This window comes from Poecilia reticulata, linkage group LG2, assembly GCF_000633615.1.
Source record: "Poecilia reticulata strain Guanapo linkage group LG2, Guppy_female_1.0+MT, whole genome shotgun sequence".
NCBI classification, from domain to species: Eukaryota; Metazoa; Chordata; class Actinopteri; order Cyprinodontiformes; family Poeciliidae; genus Poecilia; species Poecilia reticulata.
This window is the reverse complement of record NC_024332.1, coordinates 42,976,340-43,001,366: the sequence shown is the minus strand read 5'-3', so window position 1 is coordinate 43,001,366 and position 25,027 is coordinate 42,976,340. Positions and strand designations below refer to the sequence as shown.

At 39.0% G+C, this 25,027-nt stretch overlaps 1 protein-coding gene and 1 long non-coding RNA gene across 3 annotated transcripts in view; both read right to left on the bottom strand.

Moving 5' to 3' along the window:
- Window positions 1-4,283: 4,283 nt before the first annotated feature.
- gtpbp8 (GTP binding protein 8) lies at window positions 4,284-13,544 on the bottom strand. 2 transcript variants are annotated; one of them, XM_008404158.2, is made up of 8 exons: window positions 13,373-13,544; window positions 11,109-11,307; window positions 10,875-11,028; window positions 9,092-9,190; window positions 8,396-8,526; window positions 7,978-8,077; window positions 5,410-5,528; window positions 4,284-4,497 (listed from the first exon to the last, which is right to left on the bottom strand). In XM_008404158.2, the coding sequence occupies exons 2-8, from the start codon at window positions 11,276-11,278 to the stop codon at window positions 4,407-4,409; spliced, it is 864 nt and encodes a 287-aa protein (XP_008402380.1). In that variant the 5' UTR covers window positions 11,279-11,307; window positions 13,373-13,544; the 3' UTR covers window positions 4,284-4,406. The 2 variants fall into 2 exon arrangements, with proteins under 2 accessions (XP_008402380.1, XP_008402379.1); XM_008404157.1 differs by lacking the exon at window positions 13,373-13,544 and adding an exon at window positions 12,171-12,361.
- A 5,525-nt stretch (window positions 13,545-19,069) lies between these two features.
- Window positions 19,070-25,027, bottom strand: part of LOC103461809 (uncharacterized) — a 7,663-nt gene continuing 1,705 nt past the window's right edge. The window contains exon 2 of the long non-coding RNA XR_533213.1: window positions 19,070-19,461. This is a non-coding gene — a long non-coding RNA (uncharacterized LOC103461809). The remainder of the gene's footprint in view (window positions 19,462-25,027) is intronic.

Here is a 25,027-nt window from a genome sequence, read left to right as displayed (position 1 = left end):
CTCAACAGTACAATAAACAAAGGTAACTTTACTCAGTTAACCTTTACAATTTAAATTTTATTGTTGGCAAAGATGTCATGGCCCTACTCCTATGGAGTTGCTTACAGTGCACAACATTTCCAGTAAGCTTCATAGCATAGCTTCCTTTACAATCATTACATACGTCACAGCAAAACGTTAGCGAAAAGGTAAAATCGGATAATCACTACCCAGAGTTGGTGATCACAGATGAGGGTTGGAACGTTGGTCACTGATAAACCGAGAGCTTCGTCTTTCGGCTCGGTCCCCTTACCACAACAGACCAATACGCACTAATAAGGAGACCCTGAGATACTTAGGATGCATTCAAACTAGCCTTGTTTAGTCCASTTTACTCCAACTCCAGTCCGTTTCCCTAGAAARTCCGGATCGTTTGGGGAGATGTGAATGCACAACTGAACTCTGATGTGGTTACGTCTCTKTTCGGTTGAAGTGACCTATTGAGTGGTTCGAATGCATATGTGAACACCAAGTGGACTGGAGACCGCTCCAAAAGCAAGAAGTGGACRACACGCAGGGCATTCTGGGTAAATACGACCAAAACAAGCATGTTAGCCTAGCGCTAATGGGAGAAATGGCTCATGGCCTTTGACCAAAGACCAAAGACAAATCCTACAACTGCTAAAATCCGATCCCACTCCGTTTTTGCTTACATTTTGTGAAGAAGGAAGTTGTGCTCAGTTTCTTCTTCAGAGGTTTTTGTGTTGCTTCCTTCGGTGGTTCTTGGTGCAGCACCCCCACAGGWGAGGAGGGGAACTGGTTTTTCAGTTAGTTYGGGTCGTTTGGTACAGTGTAGTGTGAAAGAGAAYCACAGCARCTGAAAGTGCAACAAATRTTGCAAATTTGGACCCAGTTGAACCGAGTTTACYGGACTATCGGGTGTGAAAACATCCTTAAACTCTTCCCACTTGGGGCAGGACTTTGACACTTTTTATGGTTCAGGACAATGGAAAATCCACATGTGCTGATTTTCATCCATCTTTGATAAGAGTAATTTTTTAGAAATTCATCACATTCACTTGATTTTACAGTGTTTAAGTGACTCTAAAGATTTTATCCTAATTTGTTTTTCCATATCAGTGAAAAAAAACCCTTTTATTTCTTTTTCTTTAAGTTTAATGCAGCCACATTTCAAACAGATACCATAAAACATATTCACATTGGTATATAATGTGACTCACAGCTTTATGTAGATGACCCTCTGCAGGGGTCAAGGTCTATCAGTGGAAAGTCTCCACATCTGTGTCTTTACTTTGTCCGCAGTCGTCCTATTACACAAGAGACGATCCAGTCAGGTGGATAAATTCCCAAAATGTTTAATCTCCTTTTCCTTGTTTTATTGTGGAGCTCTAACAGTACAAAATGTGGGTGTATCAGATCAGATCGTTATCTGAGGGCAGATCTCCAAAGATAACGTCCAGGCCAACACACAAACCTTTGCACGCCKAGTTGCACAACAAAAGCAGCGGATAAGTTTACTGCAAACCGAGTAAAGGACAGGTTCGATGGAGACGAAAAGATAAAAGCTGATCACCCACGTAAAATCTGATAAGACTGTCTTTGAGGAACACTCATGATCCCCTTCCTCATTCCTCTGAGTGACACACCAAACACGCCTTTATGTTTCAGCAAATTCAGATACGCAATCAAGAGGCTTTAYGGKCCTTTACTTCTGGAAATATTTCCAWCACTAATTTACAAGAATTTAATTAAAGGTGTGCGTTAATGCTTAATYGTGAGTTTATTGCTAATTTTCCAAAACGTTATGTTCACAGATGCTAACTCCCACCTGCAGGTGGCAGTATTCCTTCCTTACTCTCCACTGCTGCCTCAGGCGCAAAAAAAAAATCAGATTTACCGTCATACATAAGCACAAATACCAAAAATTTCCTTGCAAAGACTTTTAATTTACCTCCAAAAAATCTGTGATTTTAATTGCAAAAAAAATAAAAAAATTACAAAAAACAATCGTTAACTCCGGGAGGGACGGATCAATGTGAAAAGCAGTTCTGATCGAATGCACACACAGTTAAGCACTTGGAATAAAAGTTTTAAACTAGACCTAATTAGACCCAAATAGAACGCATATAGGAGACTTGGTCTACCAGGAGTTACGTTTAGAAAATTAAGTACGATAAAGGAGAACATTGAATTTTAGCTACCATAACTATGCAGATGATACTCAGCTCTACCAGGTGACTCTGAACCATCCAATCACTGAACAGATGTTTAAAACCAAACAGAATGAATGCACAGCTTCAGTTACTGCAGCTGGAAACTAGAGATCAGGCTGAACTCTGACCTGAACCTTCAGAGCCACATAAAGACGGTTACAAAGTCGGCCTTCTGTCACCTGAAGAACATTTACAGGATTAGAGGACTAAAGTCTCAGCAAGATCTAGAGAAACTCATCCTGTAGCAGTAACTGCAACAGTTTCTTCACAGGTCGGAGAACAGACCTTGAAATATTTCTGTTAGTTCATAAACGGCTTAGCAATAAAACACATTAAAGATCTGCTGGTGTTGTATCAACCTTCCAGAACCTCTCAGGTCCTCTGGTTCTGGTTCTGCTCTGCATCAGAACCAGAACCAAACATGGAGAAGCAGCATTCARCTTCTATGCACCACAAGCCTGGAGCAAACTTCTAGAAAAGTGCAAAACAGACAAAACACCGAGTTACTTAGTTACCTTTGAACCATAACAAATGGAACATTGACCAACGTATTTGATGTATCTGATTCTGAGTTTCTCAATTGGTGACTAATTTTGTGTTTTTATGACATAAAACTCTGTCTTGAATTAGTGAAGGCCACCAGAGCAGGGAATTCTGGGTAAAAGTGGCCATGATGCGCACTTACCAGCCATCAGGGGTGTAAAGAAATTATTCTAACCACATTTTAGAACCAGTGGATTTAAGTTTTGCTGTGTATGGTGCCAAATTCATGCCAAAACTTGACAGGAGCAAAATTTTAATTCACCACTAATGAGTGCGACACAATCAATGCAGTTTTATAAATTTATCACATAAACATACATGCTTCATTTTTACAGTGGCATTACTTGGTTTGGTAAAAAGACAAGTGTTGTAGTGTAACAGGCTAGAAGGTTTGGTAGCTAATAGTTTAAGCTAACATTTAGTTTGCATCTGATAAAGCTTGAATCCATGCCTCTAACTTTGAACCGTCAATCTGACTGTATTACTGTTTAAAACTCGTATTTCCATTTGATTTACAGAGCACTCCACTTTTTCTTGTTGTTGTAGCCATTGCTTTGTGAGCTTTTAATTAGCTGGTAATGTAAATCTGCAACAATAGTGACAGATTTCTGCTGATTGATAAAATAAATGAACCCACCAAGAAAGCTGCTGGTTGAGAGAAAATGGAAAGAGAGAAGAAAGATATAAAACTGAAGGATGGAAGTCTTTATTCAGTCTGTAAAAGTGTAACAGATAACAATATGTCTTAATGGTTTTAACTTCTTTTGTTTACTACTGTTGCGTAACGAGTTGCCTGCACTACCCGACTTTTATGTGGTCGTATAAAGCTTATGAAACACACAACTTAATCCCTGAATGGTAATAGCTTTTTATTTTACACATTACTTCGAGGTAAAGTGCTTAGTTTTCATCTTAACTGGTTTTATGAACATTATTTAAAAGCAGCATTTGTTTTCCTAGTTTTTTTGACATTGGCTGCTAAGATGTGAAACACTGAACCCTCCTCTACTTTACATAAATAACCCAAAGAGAACCTTGGTGTCTGGGTTAAACATTAAAAAGATTTACTGTGATGCATGTTGCATTTCATTTCATCCAGTCTGTAACCGCAGCATTTCACCAACATCAGCTAAAATATGATTATGTGCTTGACCTCCGATCCAACAGGGCGGAGAATGAAAAACAGATGTTTCTATTTGGAGAAACCTGCACTTTGTATCCTCGAGAAACTCGCAAAGTTATAAAACACAAGAGGAAACTTACCAGCATAATAAAAAAAAACCAGAGCAACAACTAAAATAACATCYGATGATATRATTTTTGAATATTAAAGGATTGATAATGTGATGAGTTACTCAGTACTTGAGTAGACTTTTTTTTACTAAATACTTTTTTACTCTTGGACAGTTACTTTTTACTTGAGTACAATTTCTGGGTTCTCTACCCACCGCTGATTGTAACTGACAGGACAGTAATTAGATTTTTAATTCAAGAAAATGTGAAAAACAATCCATCAAATACCAAACGTAACATTTAAAGATTTTATTAGAAAACCGGAGCAGCAGCAGACATGTATAATTTATTAACGGATAACAGGAAAAATCCTCTGCAGGGTCGTGATTCCTCTTCAGTGAAACTCTCTGGTGTTTATCAACTTTTTGATGTCTCCTTCAGGCTGATGCTTCCTGCCACATGAGCAATGAAGCATCTCAGCAGGTGGATTCCCCAATAATTAACAGAGCTGTGAGAAAAGAAAGGAATGAAAAGTTCAGTCTTAATGTTAACTTATTAAGTCGTTTTCAGGAACTCAGAAGGTGGAACCCTGAAGTGGGCAAGTGCAGCACCAGGATAGTTTATGGTGAACAGGATTTGTAGGCTGATTACGTCATAGCGTGGCGAAAAGAAGGCCTGTCCGAATTCAAAGACTCCTTCAAATGCGTCCTTCTTTTCCCCAGATTTAAAGGATGGGTCTGGTGTATCCTTCGCGGCCCACGATATCCCGTAATTTAAAAAAAGACAATTAAATATCCAAAATGAGTGAAATTTATGACCATTATGAATGGAATCTAAGACTTTTATCGCAATAGAAATGTACAAATTCGTCCAGAAAACCAGATTAAGTAATCCTGGTAAGACAAAATGTAAGACTTGTGATTAGCACATTTAGACCAACTTCCTTTTTTAAATTAATTTAAGTCATTTTAAGGCCATAATTTTAGATACATGAATTTAAGACTCTTTAAGGATGCGTGGAAACCTTCATATCCTGGATAGTTCCACCATCTTACCGCCTGCGTCATTCAATCAAACCCTCTCCATCGCTGGTAATGCATCCTGTGCCATTTATGAGGCATTATCTGTGCCCTTTGACCTTCTGATTGGCTGTCAGATGCTCCAGTAACTGCCTGAGTGACAACACTTATTCTACCTGGAGGACATTCCAGACCTGATTCCCCATCGCTGGTCTGCATGTCGACCAAATTACATTCTCCATGTTTATTATAAATCCAAATGTAAATTTGGCAGAATTGATGAACATCTTTAGTAGTTTTACTAATGTTGCAGCAGCTGAGACGTGTGTGTGTGCGCGCGTGTGTGTGTGTGTGTGTGTGTGTGTGTGTGTGTGAGAGAGGAGAGAAAGTAAAAGCATCACCTGATCAGAAAAGGCTGGGGGAAGCAGCTGCTGGTCTGAGTTTTAATCACATCCTGCAGATTCAGCAGGTTCCTCAGCAGCGCCCCCTGTCCACATTTATCCATCTTCGTCACCACCATCTAAACCAAAACATGTTCAGCGCTTTAGACTTTTAAAATCTTCCAAAGAAAATTACAACATTCACTTTCCAAAATAAAAAATTAGTCAGGCAATAATAACAGATTAACATTTAAATTAAACAATAATGAAAGTTTGCTGTAAAAACAAAMAATATTTTAACTTATTAATTATTACAATTTCCTTCCAAGACAAAATAAGTCCTTGATATTTTTAATAATTCTATTAGCTTTGAGTTATTTGATGTTAACAATATTTTGTGCACTTGCACTGGCTGCCCACTAGATGGCAGAGTATGCAGCGATAAAATCAATGAAGTCTMCCCAACTACTGCTGTACAATATGGAAAACATTTAATTATTGATTATGATTAATATGCATTTTAATTGCATGAATGTTCGACTCCTGACATCTATTATCCGACTAAACCTGGAATCAAAGCGATCTCTTGCAGCTGTAGAGCATAACAAAGTGGCCTCTGGAAAGCTGCCACTAGAAACTGGTGGAGTGAATCTGCAGGAATRATGTTGAAACTTGTTGGCRTCCACATTCTCCATCACTGCTTCGTCTGACTGCGTCCTGCTGCCGTCCCGATCTGTCGCAGAGCTTAATAACCCGACAGCATGAATAATTGAACGCTGACTCCCTCCAGAGTGCCGGTGCTTCGTTATTCCGTCGCAGCGGGGCGGTTCTGGATGTTTTTAAATAGCTGAGTGGGAACATTCAGCATTAATTCACWGTGGACACRATGAGCATCTGGGAGAAGGATGAGTGGAAGACAAAAAGGAGGGAAAAAGCCCCATGAAACACTGCAAGGCCCAACATCGGACAGCTTGGACTCCGACGTTTCCAGAGATGGTTTWTGGATTTTTATGGATCAGTTATGGATGCAAATCTTTTAGGATCTCTGTATTAGATTRAAACACAGCTATGTCAGAGTGGAAGAACCAGTCTTGGTTCTGTTGGGCCTCAGCGTAGCATTTGACTCTAATGGCCACAGTTTAGGAGCTGAGTCGGACTCTCTGGACCAGTACTGGACTGGTTTGGGTCTTACATAAAGAACAGGGACTTCTTTGTGTCAACARGTAACTTCTTATTGAAACAGAAATCACATGCGGGGCACCACAAGGTTCAATCCTGGGGCCCCTCCTGTTTAATATCTACATACTCCCACTATGTAGATAGCTCAGGTTATAGCTTGTATTAAGTTACCATAGCTACAGATGACACACAGCTCTACATTATAATGTAAACAGGCGACAATGAACACACTAGGGCTGTTGTAAACGATTATTTTAGTAATCGAGTAATCTATAGATTTTTCTTACGATTAATCGAGTAATCGGATAAAAACAATTATGAAATAAAATATTGGTAAATCTTCCATAACACCAAGTGTTACTATCGGATATCAACATCAGTCTATTTTTTCCACATTTGACCTTCCCTACCAGTTACTTTTTTGTAGACCGGGGGAGCAACACGGGATATTTACGGCTCCTCCGTTCAGAAACTCATCTACCAGCCATGTTCCGCCTCCCGTTTGTTCAGACCGAGATGATATAAGTTCAATGTGCGGTTCGTCCGTAAAGCTGCTCTTACCCTGTAAGCATCAGCCGCCCGCCATGTTCAGTCTCTCCGCTCACCTGTAGAAATCCTCCTCAGCTTCTTCCCGCCGTTCAACCAGCAGCTCCGGAGCAGAAAGGCTGCCGAACTCCCGGCATCGCGCCGGTCATTTTAAGGATGTTTATTGGTCCCACAAAAATGATGAAAACCCGGAATTATCACCAATCAGTAAAATCCCYGCGGGCCGAACTTGAAGATTGGACGTTATGCCGCTAACACGTAGCTTCCGTCAACAACTCAGAGGCGGAAGTCAGAGCTCCGCGCAACGCAAATAATGTTCCGGCTGAAACATGGTGCGCTAAATGATAAAACATAAATTAACGAAGCTTCGAGGCAGGTCAATTTTCCTCGAGGAATTTTAATAATCGAGGTACTCGAATCACTCGAGGAATCGTTTCAGCCCTAGAACACACTGACGTCGATGTTTAAACAATAAAAGTGCAGAGGTGCCATAACTTTCTCCAGCTGAACAGAAACAAAACTGAAGTTATTATATTTGGACCTAAAGAGGAGCGATGTAGAGTTTAGAAATTAACAATCAGGCCTGAAACCTCGGTGTAATGATGAACTCTGACCTGAACCTTCAGAGCCACATAAAGACAGTTACAAAGTCAACCTWTGATCCATATTAACTGGAATACTGATCAATGTATTTTATATTTTCTTGATGAAGGTATTTGATAAAATGTTTATTGCTTGTTTYGTTATTGTATTATGTTTTTATGTTTTATGTTGAAATGTGTTTTACAAATAAACTTARCTTATGTTGGAGCTAAATGTTAGATATTTGTTTAACTCCAAAAGAYGAAAATCTGAGGTTTTTACCACATAAGGACATCTGGTCTCCTCACACATCTCCAGGGCGATCCGGTCGGCTTTCTGCAGACCAACACTGCCGTCCACCAACAGGAATGTCCTGGCTAGACTGGAAGAAACCAGACATCCGCAAATTAATCACATCACTCACCAGACATAAAATAAAAATMCGGCTCTTCACTGATGAATTCTTAAGTCACTTCTTTCAGGAAACAAAAAGCAAATCCAAATAAATTCTCACAACATAAACAGCAATGAGCTGCAGCTAAATGTGAGAAGCTCAGCAGCACCACCTGGTGGATTAAACCACAAATACCGAGTGATGAAATAAAATGTATACCGCAGCAGAGTGAGCAGAAGCAAAGAATAAAAGATCTMAGCTTTGTTTGACACAATACTTGGATGTACATGTTAGACCAGCACTTACTTTTCCCTGGTGTAAAGATAAGGCTCCACCATGTCAACAAAGTCTCTGGGCGCTCTGTGTCCGTAACCCGGCATGTCCACCAAGGTGAACGCTTTGCCCACTTTGAAGAAGTTCATCTTCTTGGTGTGGCCCTGAAGGAGGGAGATCAAAATGAAACCTCAAAATAAGAAGTTATTTACATTCAACCTTCGCTTGATTTTATTACAGCAGGATTTTTTTCCTAATGTTTAMTGATTTACTGTATTKTGGTTTTTATGAGTTTTATTTTAGTGTTTTTGTGATGTGAAGCACTTTGAACTTCCTTGTTGCTGAAATGTGCCAATAAACTTGGTTGACTGACTGATGGATTAAAAAACATTGGCAGTTTATGATTTGAAACAATGACACTGCTGACAGGATAACCACTGAGTGTTTTTAAAAGCTTTAYGGGAAATAAAACATGACAAATTTAGCCCTTTATATTATGGAAAGATGGTCGGCCCTCCGGATACAAGAGAAAATGTCTGCTTAGCAAGTAATCATTTGATTAATTAGCAGATCGATACTTTGCATTAGTTCAGAGTCAAATGATCAACCTTGTAATCCTCAGCAGTGACAGTTTATTGCCGGACAGAAGTAATCAACCTGTCTGAACGAAACAAAGTGACATAAAGGGAAGCTGAAAGGTTCAGGGTGAAGTTTCTCCAGCRAACTCACTGGAGTTTTGGAGACTCGGACTTCCACCTCCGGAATCAGGGAAAACAGAGCTTTGATGAGCGACGACTTCCCCACGTTGCTCCTGCCGATGAAACACACCTGAAAACACAAACTGAGGTAAATCACTTCAACTCTGCGCTGCATCCCAACAATCCAGCAATTACCAAAAAGCCCTCCTGATGTACACTGCTCAAAAAAATAAAGGGAACACTTAAACAACACAATATAACTCCAAGTAAATCAAACTTCTGTGAAATCAAACTGTCCACTTAGGAAGCGACACTGATTGACAACAGGGACCCTCGTCGGGTCAATCAGTGTTGHTTCCTAAGTGGACAGTTTGATTTCACAGAAGTTTGATTTACTTGGAGTTATATTGTGTTGTTTAAGTGTTCCCTTTATTTTTTGAGCAGTATATTTTTACTCCCATCAGAGTACCGTCTCTGGACGCGACTCGGACTCATCCGTCTCGCCGACAGACGGATGGAGCGGGAACCGACCCGGCATGCTGTCCGGTCTGAACGGTGCTAAATCTGCACATTTATCATCAGCTGCCTGCGCCTGCTTACTAATGCATKAGGCTGCAGTGACTGGAGAGATATTATGGTAGATTTTTACAGACTTGCTCTATATTTCAAGAGGATAGGGGGACATTTCGCTCTTCTTTTCTTCTGTCGTCCAGCTATGCTGGTTTTCATTCTCTGACATAATCTGCAGTTTCATTGATTTTATATAAAAAATGTTATTTACAGGATTCAATAAGAAAAAGCAATCCTGGAACTGGATTATTATTATGTTATAAGACAGGTCGAGAGTCGCATCAGTAACTGGTTTAAAGGTATCTCCACTACTCACAATGTTAAAATGTGACCCAAATAAGATTTTTTTTTTGCTTTTACTGAAATGTGCGACGGCATATTAAAGCCGTTCTATATCTAAAAAAAAGAGAGAAAATTTTTGCCAAAATGTTTTAGGAATTTTCTAAAACAACAGGGAAATTTCTGAGTTTGAAAAGTTGAAAATTTGCTAGAAAAACTTCAAAATTTTTGAGATTAATCTAAAAAAATCTTTGAGTAAAAACACAGAAATTTCTGAGTTTGGAAAGACAAAAAATGTATATTAGAAAAATCTGAAGGTTTTAGATTAATCTTAGAAATTAAATATGCTAGAAAAAACTTTTCTGAGTTTCAACAGTTGAACATTTTTTAAATTGGTTTTCTCTCAAATTTGTGAAATTCATCTCAAAAGTTTTGTTTTTCTAACAAATTTTAGACTTTTAAAACTCATAAATGTTCAAGGTTTTTTCTCAAGAATTTCTGAGATTAATCTCAGAATTTAAGTTTTTTGGYAGAAACTTTAGAAGCTGCAGTTTCCAAGCTTCAGAGCTTCTGCCTCACARAGCAGCCATCCCTACAAATCCCCCACTCAGCTCCTGTAGACTAGCCAGCAGCAATTAGCAAACACATGGTGCCACTGTGCATCTGCTAATCTCTTTATAGGAGCTAAAAACGTTGTTGAAGAGGAGTGATGCGATGACTTCCTGAAGGCAGAGTTTTAGAAAAAGCTGAAGTTTTTAAAGAGACAGACACCCAATTTCAAGGTGTTAAATTAGGAAGTAAATTTTCTTTTAAGCCATAATTGATGAATACAGCATTTTTATAACAAGTGAAGGTAACACAGTTACTTGATTAGGCTGTAAGATGGCACTATGTACCCAGAAAACACATAATGCTGCTCTGTTAAAGGTTGATAAGAGTTAAAAATGCTGAGGCGGCATGCCAACCTCTGGCTGTTTCAGAGCGGGAGCGTGGTCCATCCTCTCTGCAGAGACGTAGTAATCGATCCGGTGAGACGGTGAAGAACAGAAGAGCTTCTCCGCCTCCATCATGTCCTCCACAGAGGGATGAAACAGCTGAAAAGGCATCCTGTCCACTGACCTGAAAATGACTCCAGCTGATTAACAAACATCACCCAGCAGAGAGTTTGGGTTGAATGCATCAGAAAATCCTCCCAGCACCTGTCCAGGTGCGCCTCCAGGCCGCTGAAGGGGTACAGCAGGCTCTGCATCTTCTTAGGAGGAAGTGAGGCTGCTTTTCGAAGTGAGGACAGTTTGCGGACGTGTCGACTGGCGAGGTGAACTGGAGCTCTGGACCGAAGCCGCAGAGCGACCTGGAGACACAACGTCATCCTTAGCTGACCTCAGGTCTGCCTGCAAGCTGAGGAAACGCACACAGATCAGCGTTTACAAGTCAGGCTCAAATTTAGTATTTGATGCTATTGGTACATTTTTATTAATAAACAATCAAAGTGTCTTTCTTCATCACATCCAAGCAAAAMTAAGTAGAATATTTAAACCACCCAGATTCTGCTAGACATTAATTTCTCCAACAATAATCAATCAACTAAATTAACTGATATTTCTTTGAACGACTTTGAACAATATGAACTCCAGCAGCAGGTGATCTGATGTTCAGATTTACACCCAACTGTCGTCTGGTTCCTGCTTCTGAGACTCTTCTGACACAAAATAATGCTATTTTTTAAATGAGATTACATATTCTGCATCTACATTTTTTTTTTACAAATGATTTTCATAAGTGCCATTATTAGGCTCTGTCCTTATCATACATGAAAAATATTCCCTTTATTCTGAATTTTGTGTTATTTTAGCCCGACAGCAGCAGAAGGTTTCAGTAACACTTATTACAGCGAAAGAAAATGAGGACATTGTAATTTCTGATAAATTTAATATCTACCTGAATATCCTATGTAATTAGCTTGAAAATCTAGTCTAATTTCGTCCACTTTAAGGTTTAATTTTACCCTGATTTCACTTCTTTAAGTGACTAATTAGTTAATTAGTAAATTTCGACGCCACGTGTTTAAACTATAGCAACGTTACATTTTTAAAAGCTTCTCTCATCTCTTATTGTTCTGTTAGATCTCCCTTATTCTAACATAGCAATGTTAGAATAACAGAATAACAGAAAACAACAACAAAAAACCCACCATTAAATCCCTTATTTGAACAGTTTGGTAACAAAATACAGATAATATACACATCGAAGCAAAAACTTACGACTGAAAGCCTTTGTTCCATAAAAAAGATAAACTCCCTTATCGATATGTTTCCCTCTTTATGTCATAATTCAACAACAACAACAAAAAAAAGAACATAAATGTTTCTAAAGCACGTAGTTTTCACTCTTCCCTGCCATTACTGCTCCATGTTTACAAATGACTCTTCTTCTTCGTCGCTTATTGGGCGGCAACCCCTTATCGCCACCTACTGGTCCAAAGTGATAACGCACCTTAAAGAAAGTTAAATCCCCATGAAAAACCGATTCAAGAGTGACTAGCTATAAAATAAATAAGCAAAAAAAAAAAAAAAAAAAAAAAAAAAGCAGGCAATTATTTTTCACCCTTGTACTTATTTAAACAGATACATCACTCAGTCTTACCTTAATTAAATGTGTTTTCTGGTCTCAAAATTCCTGCTGATTCTAATATATGGCTTTGTCATCTGAAAACATATCGGCTCTATGTCTACAGCATAGGGTACATGATTTTAGTAGCTGTTTAACAAGAATGTCTAATTTATAGGAATTGGAATAGGACAGAATAGAAACAGCTTTTATTGCCCCACAAAGGGGATATATAACAGCAGCAACAGACATAAAGGTTCAGACAAAAAGATTCTGTGTTAAAAACATCCATCCATTCATTTTCTTACACCACTTAGTGGGGTTGGGAGAGGTGCTGGTTCCAGGCGGGGTCACCTGGACARGTCGCCAGTCTGTCACAGGGCAACACAGAGACACACAGGACACACAACCATGCACATACACTCTCACACCTAGGGGCAATTTGGACAGACCAATTAACCTGACAGTCATGTTTYTGGACTGTGGGAGGAAACCGGAGTACCTGGAGAAAACCCACCATGCACAGGGAGAACATGCAAACTCCATGCAGAAAGACTGGGGCCGGGAATTGAACCCAGAACCTTCTTGCTGCAAAGCAACAGCTCTACCAACTGCGCCACTGTGCAGTGTTAAAAACAATATATGAAAAAATAATATTAAAAATATATACTGTACAAGACTAACATGTTTTACAATGTCTTGCTACAGTAGTTATAACCGTTTTGTCATATTATAAACACAAACATTCAATTTATTTTGCCTTTATGTGACACTGAAAGAAAACAATGGGAACATGTGAAATGAAAGACAAAGGAATCTTTTAAAGAAATATGAAGTAAAAAACAAACTTGCTTACAGATTTTTCCCACCTGTCTCTCATGCATTGAGCCAAACTGAGACCAAGTGATGAAATCGTTGCTCTAATCTAACATGACGTGGGTCTTTAGAGCCTAATCTACGACGGGAGTCCTCTTTTAGATCCCGCTCCATCCTTCATGTTGATGCATGGCTGCAGGAGCGGGCAGAAGCATTCCGGCCATCCCGTTTTCTGGAACGTGAGCCGCTCCCATCCTGGGGAAAGGTACCGCCTCATCCCAGACGGCCTCCATCACCCGCTCTCTGGGGATTATGGAGGATTATAATGCTGACGTGGAAGAGGAACGCGCCAAAGAAACGTCTCCATAAATCTGGTTATAGGAGGTGGCAGAGATGGGAGCAGCTGCTGACCTCCTTCCTCCTCTGGATTCCTTCACTCTGAATCTACCAGAAAAATGATCTCTTTTTAACAATAATTCCCTCCTTGCGACTCATTTTCTCCTATACATCGTTATTATTTTCTCTTAATATCTATACTGTTTTATCAATAGTTGGTGCAGATTTTAAAGCAGGGGTGTTCAAAGTGCGGCTCAGGGGCCATTTGTGGCCCTCAGAATATTTTTGATCACATCTTAAGAATTGGGTTTGCAAGTTGAAAATAATGTTAGGACAAAATTCTCCTTTATGCAAAACGTTTTAAAGGAAATAAAATGCAAATCACAAAGTATTCATCTTGATTTTTGCTTTAATTTAATTTACTTTTAAGTTATAACAGGGAACAAAAATCTCCAGTGACTTTTACTAAAATACGGATTTAGTATATTAAACTAAAAATCCTGTTTTTGTTGCTGGAAAGACAAAAAAGAGAAAGAAGGAGAAAAAGATAATCAACCTGAAAACTTAAGAAAATAGTTTGCCTGTTTATTTTTATTTTAAATCTACAATAATTTATGCATCACTTGTCTACAGAAATCTGAGTGCTTTGCTTATTTCATTAAAATATTGTGGGGGGATTAGGCGCATACTAATATAAAAAAAATAAATAAAAAAGAAAAATGACGAGAATAAACTCAAACTAACATGAGAACAAAGTTGTAATAATGTGAGAATAAAGCCATAGACTTTATTTGTGACTTTACTCTCATAATTAATGTTTTTACAGGCTTGTTTTTTATTTCTATTAAAACAAATATTTTTTTTTTACAAAAATAAAGTTGAAATAATGAGAATAAGATCAAAATAAATTGAGAATTAAGTCATAATATTACTAGAATAAAGATGTAGTATTTTGACTTTATTCTCATCATTTTAATACTTAATTTAATACACAATTTATTTTCTTAGTGTTTAATTTAATACACAATTTATTTTCTTAGTGTGGCTCGTAATTTAGCTGTTACAGATAAAAAAAATACATAATTTTTGCGATTATAATTAAAAAGAAAAACACTGAAAGTTTCTAAAGTAATTTCATCTCGACATYTTTTGGCCTCCAGACCAAAAAGTTTGAACGTCACAGTTTCAACAGATAGAACTGATGTAATTCGTAAAAACGTCCACATGGTGGCGGTGCAGACCACTAAAAACATTCCTTCACCGCTTTGTGCCRGTTCCTCCTGCTGCTCCGTCTCCGTCTGGCTTTTATGACCTGAAGTGATTCATGGTTTGTTCACTGAACAAATTAATTCACAGATCAGCTGCTGCAGCTCTCATATCCTTTGGAACGACATTATGTCACACCATATGACATTTYCATCAGTTATGCTAATTTATTAGCAAGCTACGAGCAGCTAGCCGGTAGTTAGCTCATAATTAGCCATATAGCAACGATTGTTTTTAAGAATTTAATAAGTGAACTCTGTAAATTTTTTATTTAAATAAAGTCACACTGAGCACTATCGGTGGTGTTGGATTCAAAAGGTTTTTTGTCAAAAATAAAAAGGATGACAATACAAAACAGTTATTGTTGGTCCTTTTCATCCTCGGGATGTACAAATTATTGGCGTTTTAAAATATATAATAGTGTCACACAACATGCAGAATTGGATAGTAACAAGTTACATTTACTCAACATTTACCTGAGTAACTTYTTTTAAAAGTACTTTTAGGAAGTAWCTTTCTTCTTGAAGTATTGCTACTCATATTTGAGTAAAATTTGAGTTTCATAAGTTTTTGAAAGAAACTTGCTTGGAAAGCTTTTCTTTGGTCTGACTTCATTTATTTATTTTTTTTACTATTTTAATTTTCGTCCTTAAAATACCAAAATTCACACTTAATTTGATGTTTTAGTAAATGTCGTGTAATTTTTAAATATTAAATTATTGATCATTAGATCAGTCACTAAGTACTTGAGTACACTTTTTACCAAATACTTTTTTTACTCTTCCTTGAGTAATTTCTTGGATGGCTACTTTTTACTTTAACTTGAGTAAAAATATGCAAGTACTTTTACTTGATTACAGTTTTTGGGTACTCTGCCCACCTCTGACTGTATGACAACCATTTTGCGCACAAAATGTAATTTAGTCAGAACTTGTTCAGACATATGGCTTTTGGTGACACCATATTAATTTATATGCATTGGAAAACTGTCAAATATTTAAAAGCTATTTGGAAAATGATCTCTTTCCTGTTCTGGACATGTCACTCCATATGACACTTGTGATGTTTGGAGCTAAACACATTTTGGGTATTATTGTCAGAGGAACAACATTTAAGTATATATATGAAAGAAACACTTTTAACAGTTTTGTCAACTAGAAAACATGTTCGAATGAAACCAGGGGAGCAGAAAGAAAGCTGTAGAGGTGATTTAGCAAATTAAAGTCTTTGAGCTACATTACTTTTCCCATTTTCATTGTCTGACAGCAGGGGGAACCTGCAGCTTTCTTCTTCTCTGTCTACTGTTTACGAGGCTTTTAGCGCCACAGGAGCACGGATGGAACCTTTAAACCCCCACGTCAGCGAGGTTTTTAAAAGGCACTTGTGTGAGAAACGAGACAGTGAGGGATTTATGGCCGGGCAGATAAATGAGGGACAGGAAGGAGGCAGAGGGCGGCCGTACATGGGAGCTCTCCCACGACTCCAGCAGCCCATCCTTCACCGCGAGCCGCGGGATCAAATGCCAAACCGATCAATCGTCCAGCAAGCAGACATCTGCAACACGGGCCATGACGGCATTTACCTCCGCAGGGGGGCATATCGATAAAATAAGAAGAGATATCAACCATGCAAACAAGCTGCGCCGCATTAAGCATCATCTCCATCTTTGCTGTTTGTTGCTTTTCTCTTCGCTTTTCATTATGCAATTCACTCTCTTTCAAAAAACAAGAAATTAATAAAAAGTAACAAAAATTAAATCCAATCATTTAATATTTATACATGACATCATCAGAGGAACCAAATTGTAAAGTTAGGTGGAATTTTTGGTATTTTAAGGACAAAAATGGCAATAATTTACAGAATCAGGCAAAAGTAAAAATAAATAAATAAATAAATTTGAAATAATTTTGTTTCGATAAAAACCTTATGAATCTTCAACAGAAACTGCAGTGTGTCTGTGTCTGGTGAATTCTGGTTAAAACATGTTTGTTTTTCACTCAGTGGGCAGAAAATCAATTGTACTAAAGTAAAAGTAGAGATATGTCATAATAAAACTACTCAAGTGAGTAAAAAAACTCCTAAAAGTAATTATTTTAGTAGATGTAACTACCCAGCTCTGGTTGTTCCAGACTTTCACCTTGTCAGACTCTGTAAATCTGACCAGAAAGACTCTTTTCCAAAAAAACCTTTTGGTTTGATTTGAGTCTAAAATCTCTGGTATCAGCMGTTTTTTAAAAGAACAAATGTTTATAAAAGCCGTCCAGCTGCTGCCACCCACACATGCCTCCACAAAGCATCAACGATGATAATCAGCGAATCATCACAGCGCTGGACCTGTGTGACCTTCTGAACCATTAAGCAGTTCATTTACATGCTAACCAGCGAGGCGCTGCTCCACCCCCCACGCCCAGCCTCTGATGCCTCCCCCCGCCGCCTGACAGCGCCACAATGACCCGCGCCCTCCGCCCCGCTCCTCCCTTTCTGTTGGCCCTGCAGGATGAAGTGCAGAGGAGTTTATCAAGCCGAGAGGTCGACCCGTCAGCGCGCCTCACGCAGACACCCCGGGCAGTCAGGCTCGCTTGCCGGCAGGCCGTAAAGACGACCGGAGTCTGAGGCCGGGTTGGTTCTGCAGTCCATCTGGCTGAGCTGAAGGCTGTCAGGAGCAACACCTGTGGAAAAAACATCCTCCGTCTCTGCAGCACAAAAACACCAAATCCTGACAACCTGTTCTCTGCTGCAAACATCTCAGTTCAATGGAAATACAACAAAACACTGAAAAGCAACTTTTCACCAAGATATAGGAGCGTGTTTAATATTGATGAGGAAATAATGGTTCCACTGGCAGATTATTTCACTTATAATATGGGAAAAATGTTATATTATGGGGCTGCACAGTGGCGCAGTTGGCAGAGCTGTTGCCTTGCAGCAAGAAGGTTCTGGGTTCAATTCCCAGTCTTTCTGCATGGAGTTTGCATGTTCTCCCTGTGCATGGTGGGTTTTCTCCAGGTTCTCCAGTTTCCTCCCACAGTCCAAAAACATGACTGTCAGGTTAATTGGTCTGTCTAAATTGCCCCTAGATGTGGATGGTTGTGTGTCTTTGTGTTGCCCTGCGACAGACTGGTGACCTGTCCAGGGTGACCCCGCCTCTCACCCGAAACATTAGCTGGAGATCAGCACCAGCAACCCTCCTGACCCCACTGAGGGACAAGGGTGTAAGAAAATGGATGGATGTTATATTATGTAAATTAATCTGCTGGTGGAACTAGGAATTTTAAATCTATATTCAAGAATTATTGACCTAAATCGAGCTTCAATATCTTGCTCAAAAGTTACATGTAAACTAWTTTTGTCGTATTTCAAAATGTTTTCACTAAGAATTGGACCAAAAATACTTGGCGAAAAAAATTTGGTGCTTTTGCAGTGGAGGGCACCCTTCTCTTTCACACTGTAAAAAGTCAAAATCTTACCAGGTATTTTGGTCTAGTTTCTAATGGAAATAATCTGACAGTGGATTAATATGATTCCAATATTAAGGAATCATTGACTTAAGGCAAACTCTTCTATCTAGCTGAAAAGTTACTTTTAAGTCAGTTTTGTCTTGTTTTAAGTGTAAGTAAGATATTTCCACTAAACTAGACCAAAAATACTTGATCAAATTTGCTGTTTTTACAGTGTAGGGACCATTCCTTCWTTCCATCCTGCAAAACCACCAAATATTACAAATAATTAATAGTTCAAACATCTCAGTTCAATTGAAATAAGACAAAAATAACTTAAAGGCAACTTTTCAGATTGTTTTAAGTTAATATTGATGAGAAATTCCATTTGTTGATTATTTCACATAAGATACTTTTTCCATCTTATTAGTGAAATAATTTGCCAGTAGAATTATAATTTTTCATCACTCAAAGCTTTTTTGCATAGATGAAGCTTTTAATCTGAAACACACTAAAACAAAAATTTTGTTACAAATAAAAAAATGGTTTAATTAATAGCTGCTGTTTGTGGCACAATGCATTATGGGATACCTGTCTGGGCAATTCCCCATTCTCACACAAACTAAAGTTAATTTTTTAAACGTTTGGACCACAAAAGGGCGTCAACTTATTAGTAAAAATAAGTTAAATCCCCAAAATTCACCAGATCAAGTTTATTTGTGTGTTACCAACCCTTGACCAAAGTAAAGTTATTTTCACTCATCCTTTTTAATTAAATAAAATGTTACAATTTACAGCGAAGCTGCAGCTGGGACTCAAACATACGTCAGATTTGGAAAGCGGCTTTGCAGCTTTTAATGAGAACAGCGAGCTGCATAAATCAGGAGCTGCTCTCACCGTTCTCCGTTCTTCTTCCTTCTCCCATGAATACAGCATCAATATTTTGGCAGGTGCCGCTTGGAGGGACATTACAGCACCGAGGGATATCGATTTTCCTTTTAACAGCCAAGAACCTTGGCTTCGAGTGGCTTCAATACGTGGAGGAAGAGGAGGAAGAGCAGGGAGGGATGACCTTGAGTCAGGAAGCAATCTGGACAAACAAGACAGCGGGAAGAAAACGAAACTCTGAGGACAACATGGCGGAGAAACCCAGGGGTCACATACACAAAAACGCTCCAAACACGGAGTAAAAATGTATGGTGGAATCTGCAGTAAAAATAAAAACGTAATATCCTGTGATATAACTGCAACCTACCAATTTTCACAAAAGTATTGGTCAAATTATTAAAAAAATATTTAGCAAAATACACAGAAAGCCACTGAATAAATAAATAAAGTATTTTTGAATAGACTTGATGAGTTTAGAAGAAATTTTCAAAATTTTGTTTAATCAAATAGTAGCTCTGGACATACGGCTGAAAAACTTCTTACGATATAAACATTTCTTATCAGTCAATATCAATAACTACTGATTAGTTTTTTGTTTTAAACATGAAATTTTTGCTTATTTTTAAGCAGTAATGAGGAGCAGAGGCGAAACCTTAAACTGCTGCTGTGGAAGTTACTCAGCAGGTCGTTGCTAGGTAACCAAAGTTACTCAGCAGGCCGTTGCCAGGTAACCAAAGTTACTCAGCAGGCCGTTGCCAGGTAACCAAAGTTACTCAGCAGGCCGTTGCCTGGTAACTAAAGAATGAGTTAGTTGATTCCACCAACCTAGCCTAGCTCACTGTGAGAGATTGAGCAGCTAAAGTCTTTCCTCTGCCTACGTCTCCCAGAATGCTGTGCAGTTCTGTATCGGAGTTCATGAATATCTCAAATATTGAAATTTGAATATTCTATCAGATTTATTATCTATTGATATTGATGAAAAAAATGGGATCCAAGAATCCAAGAAGAATTGGAAACAGTGGAAATGACGTGTAGAGATAAATTCACTGAAAAATGAAATCTACCTTGAGAATATCTGAGAAGGAAAAACATTCAAAAGAAGCCACTGAGTTAGAAAAACAGAAAGATGTACAACTATTTAGTTTGGGATTTTCTTAGAGAATCTGATGGTTTGAGTAGAGAATGTCTCATTCCATGTGGTTGTGGTCACGGTTCACACAGTTTAGAATTTATTTTATCGTTTGTGTTTCCTCACTGCTGGGGAAGATCCCTGACAGATAACAGAAATCATAAAAAGTAATCCTCCTCATTTACTGCCTTCAAAGAGGAGGTGAACAGGAACGTAAAGGAGGTTCATAAAGCGAAACCTTCAACACACCAGCAACGATAAATTCAAGTATAAAACATTTTAGACCCCAGGAGTGGAGGTCCCAGCAAATTTCCCCAGGATCAGACTGTGTAATGCTTAAGAGTAATGAAAGAAACCCCAAAAAACAAAACAAAGCAGCAATAACGTAAATAGAATATCAGATCATAAAAGGTTAAGGTTTTACAATGGCCCAGTCAAAGTACAGACCCCAACCTGATTGAAATGTTGTGGGAGGACCCTTAGAAACTCACAGAAACAGAAATATACAAATGCGAATGCCAATTGCACCGGAGACCATTCCAAAAGCAGGAAGTGAGCTACAGCAGGGCATTCTGGGTAAATACAAGCAAAACAAACAGTCTGTTCCAGAAGCACGAGCTGTACCAGCTAATTTGCACATGTGCTAAAAGAAATACTTCCAGAAAGGGTATTTTTGTTCCCTTCTTCTGTCAATTTAATTATAAAAATATATGACTTAAAGAGAATCATAAGAAATAAGGATAAAAACTGTTGAACCACATTTAGCAAGAAAATCAAGAGCATATGCTGGTGTACAATAACCAAACGAGAGAAAATACAGATTCATAAATCTGTGTTTCCCATGAACACTGAATTATAATTAGAAAAATAAAGGTATTTTTTTGTCCACCAGAGGGCACATTGACTGTTTGCTACAAGCTAACAGTATGATGTTAGCTAGTAGCTAGGCTAGCTAGACAATACGAGCTACACGCTAACAGTTCTGTGAGTCCAACACACAATTCTACTGCTAATCTTTGAACTAATTATGACAACTATTATTTATTAAGAGAATTTTAACATTGTCTAGGTCAATAGGTTCTCTTATAACAGGTAATATTTAAATGCATATAAATAAACGGCACAGATCATGCAGTTACACACGCAAATCTAGAGCTAGCCCGAGAAATAACTGGTGGTCTTTTACCAAAGACAAAAGAGAAATCCTACAACCGCTAAAATCTGACGCCACTCCATTTTTGTTTACATTTTGTGACAAAAGTGTTTTTCATGTCATTTCCTCCAGTGGTTATTGGTGCAGCGCCCCCACAGGAGAGGAGGGGAACACATTTTTTAAATTGTTTTGATTGTTAAACAGTGCAGAGTGAAAGAGAGCCGCACCAGCTGGAAATAAATTAAATGTTTCAATATTGGTCCCCAATCAAATTGAATCTGCTGGACTATCAGGTGTGAAAACTCCCTAAAAGTAAGACTATTTGATAAAAGCTGGTTTTGAACTTCTGGAACTTGAGAAATAACCTTGGGTTCAGAGACTGTTGAACCGTTTAACCCGGTCCACAAACTGTCTGCAACAGTTTTAAAAGATGAGCCTGAAAGCTGCGTTGTGTCTGCAGCTTCAGATGACCTAAATGTACACACTTCCAGACTTCTTATCCCCTTCATGTGAGCTCGTTCCTTCATCAGCGTGGCGCTGAAACGCGAGCGCAGCGGCGTGCGTTCACGCCCGTCCTCCACTGGTTATCAGCTCAGCAGCTGTGGGAGGTAAACTTCAGATTTATTAGGTCAGGTTTGAGGATTAAGACTGCTCCGAACCACTGCCACTTCCAGCGCCGTCGTTCCTCTGCTGCTCACACACACACACTTTCACACACAATCACAATTCCCTTTGTGTTTCTGTCTTTCTCTCTTTCATTCCACAGAGATGATTTATTTTGTTCCTCCCTTCTCCTCCTGCAGTCTTCATCCGCCCTCGAGGTCAGCGCCGAGCTCCATCACTCTGTCTGGATTCTTAATCCCCACACTGGAGACGCCCGTGCCAATACAGAAGAATAACAGATTAAAAAACACATCTCGGGCCCCCGAATGTCTCCCGTTTCTCTCCCTCTCCTCTGTCCTCACAACAGATAAGTGGAAAAATAAACTCGGGGAGGCTAAGCCGGAGTGGAGAGGCGAGTCATCGACCCGGGGATGACAGAGAAGCTTCCAGCGCGGTGGTTAATGAAGGTGATGCAGCAAAGCAAGGCCCTCTGCAGAGACTCCTTCCTTTGAGTTATAACACCAAAGCTTTGCGAGGCGACCTGAATGCAAGCAGGATACTTTCCACTTGGCTGCAATTGTCTAAGAAAGAAATATGGCTGACCCTGAGGCTTAAACATAAGCAGCAGCAAGAAACCGAAAGGAGGTTTATTGTTAACTTGTCCTCTGAAGTCAATGGAAGTATTATGGGTGATGTACACAGAGAACAAAAGGGAGGAAAGAAAAAAAAAATATCTTCAAACTGTAACGATAACATTCTCAGAGAAGCACTGATCCAAGACCAGCTTTCTGTAGCTTCTCCTGGTGTCTGCATGGCTTTATAGCCCAACCAGCAACCTTCAATAAAACCTTCTGCAGGCCTTTGTGAGGAGACAAAGCAGGGGGTGTGGGACAACTACAGGGGGGATAATGGCTGTGTCAGTTTCAGACTGCTGTCCTCATAAAAGAGGAACCAGGAGGAGACCGAAGAATGTGGATGTGTGTGTGTACACACACACACACACATGCACATGCACACACACACACCCACGCGCACACGCACACACACACGCACACAGGCAGGCAGGCATGGTGTTGTCAATACGGCAGCTTTTCTACTGCACCGCCCTTGACATTCCAACCCAAGGGGAATCATGTCCTTTGCTGTTCAAAAATCAGTCATTTTGAATTTATTCTGAGGCTTATGTGGAAAATTCTGCTTTCAACCTTCGGTTTTAATCAGAAACGACTCAATTAATCATTCTGCTATGACTTACTGTACTTCTAAGGTAAGTCAAATAAAAAATATAACCCAGCAGAGTCTGAATAAATATCTAATATTATAGTAAAATACAGCAAAATATGAAAAAAGTCCAATTCAATCATCTTTTTTCGTTCATATTAATGAATGTTTATCAGGGGAGTTCCACAAGGCTGTATTGTTGGTCCCTTTCAGAAAACGAACAAGAAGGAGCCTGAAAAATGTAAATATGTGTGTATACACCCCCCACCCACACACACACACCTACGCGCACACACAAGGGCTGAATCATGTCCTTCACTGTTCAAAAATCTGTTACTTTAAATGTATTCAGAGGTTACGTGGTTCAGTTTTAATCAGAAATGCAGACTAACAACTCCATGAATTATTCTGCGTTGACTTACTGTGCTTCTAAAATACTTTAATTAAAACACATGACCCAGTAGAGTCCAAATAAATTTCTAATATTACTGTTAACTACTGCACAATATGAGAACATTTCCCATTTTATCAAGTTTTTTCATCCGCATAAATAAATATTTATCCATGGAGTTCCACAAGGCTCTATTGTTGGTCACCAGACAAACGTGGAATTTATTTTCCCCTTTTTGAAAAAAATAACAGTTGGATTTCCTAAACTTTAGTTCGACAAGTTAAATTTTAACACATTATTTTTTACCAGTGGCAGTATGCAGAGAGGGTGTTTTAATTTCATATTTATTACAGCTAATAAACTTACAGATAAAGATGAAAACAGTTAGTTAAACTCTTAAATTTAACTAAATTTAAGTCAGGCCTGAATTTAAACCTTCTTAACAAAAACATCCATTTGCCAGTAAATGCTGATATCTAGGGGGAATTTAAAGGGACAGTCGTGTTTYTGGGTYGWAGGAGAAAGCTGAAAACATGAAAACGCCGCTCAGAACAGCCTCGAGGTCGAGTTTTATGGATGAAAGGATGATCATCGTCCTTCCTCCTCCTCTCCTCTGCCTCATCCCATCTCAAAGAACATCTTAAGACCCTGAGAACGAGTCATCTGCCCCCCCAGCGGCTTCTCCTCTGCTCCAAACGGCCTCTGATGGCTCATCGAGACCCGCTGGACTCTGACAGCACAATGTGCGCTATTGGCTATCGGCGCCCCGGCCGCCCACATGGGGCCCTCCAGCCCCGCCACAGGAGCAGGTGGGGGCCAGTGCTGCGCGATGAGGTCATCGGTGTGGGAGACAATGAGGAGGCAAAGGGGAGGAGAGAAAGATACGCAGGAGGAGCAGAGGTGAAAAACTGTTTACATATTCCTAAAAATGAAGATGGAGGAATTTCTCCAAGGTGGAAAGAGAGAAGCAGTAGATAAATATGTGCAAAACTTTGTCTATATTCTGCTAATGACGAAAAAAGACAATTTTGCAATTGAGGTGTTTACATTAAATAAGAAATATAATTAAAAATCAGATCGCATGATAAGTTGTTAAACCTACAATGGCTTACTAGGGAGATACCAGAAAATTTTACTCTGGTAAGAGTAAAAAAATACAGAGTAATACAAATACTCATATATATCCATACATCCATTTTCTGCCGCTTATCCGGGGTCGAGTCGCGGAGGCAGCAGCTTCAGAAGGGAGGCCCAGACTTCCCTCAATATAT

Excerpts from the sequence above, each read along its gene's own strand:
- gtpbp8 (XM_008404158.2), bottom strand. The coding sequence starts at position 11,278 with ATGACGTTGTGTCTCCAGGTCGCTCTGCGGCTTCGGTCCAGAGCTCCA. Across the intron at positions 11,029-11,108 it reads CTGGAGGCGCACCTGGACAG|GTCAGTGGACAGGATGCCTT; the intron begins GTGCTGGGAGGA and ends AGTCATTTTCAG. Across the intron at positions 9,191-10,874 it reads CCGCTCTGAAACAGCCAGAG|GTGTGTTTCATCGGCAGGAG; the intron begins GTTGGCATGCCG and ends TTGTGTTTTCAG.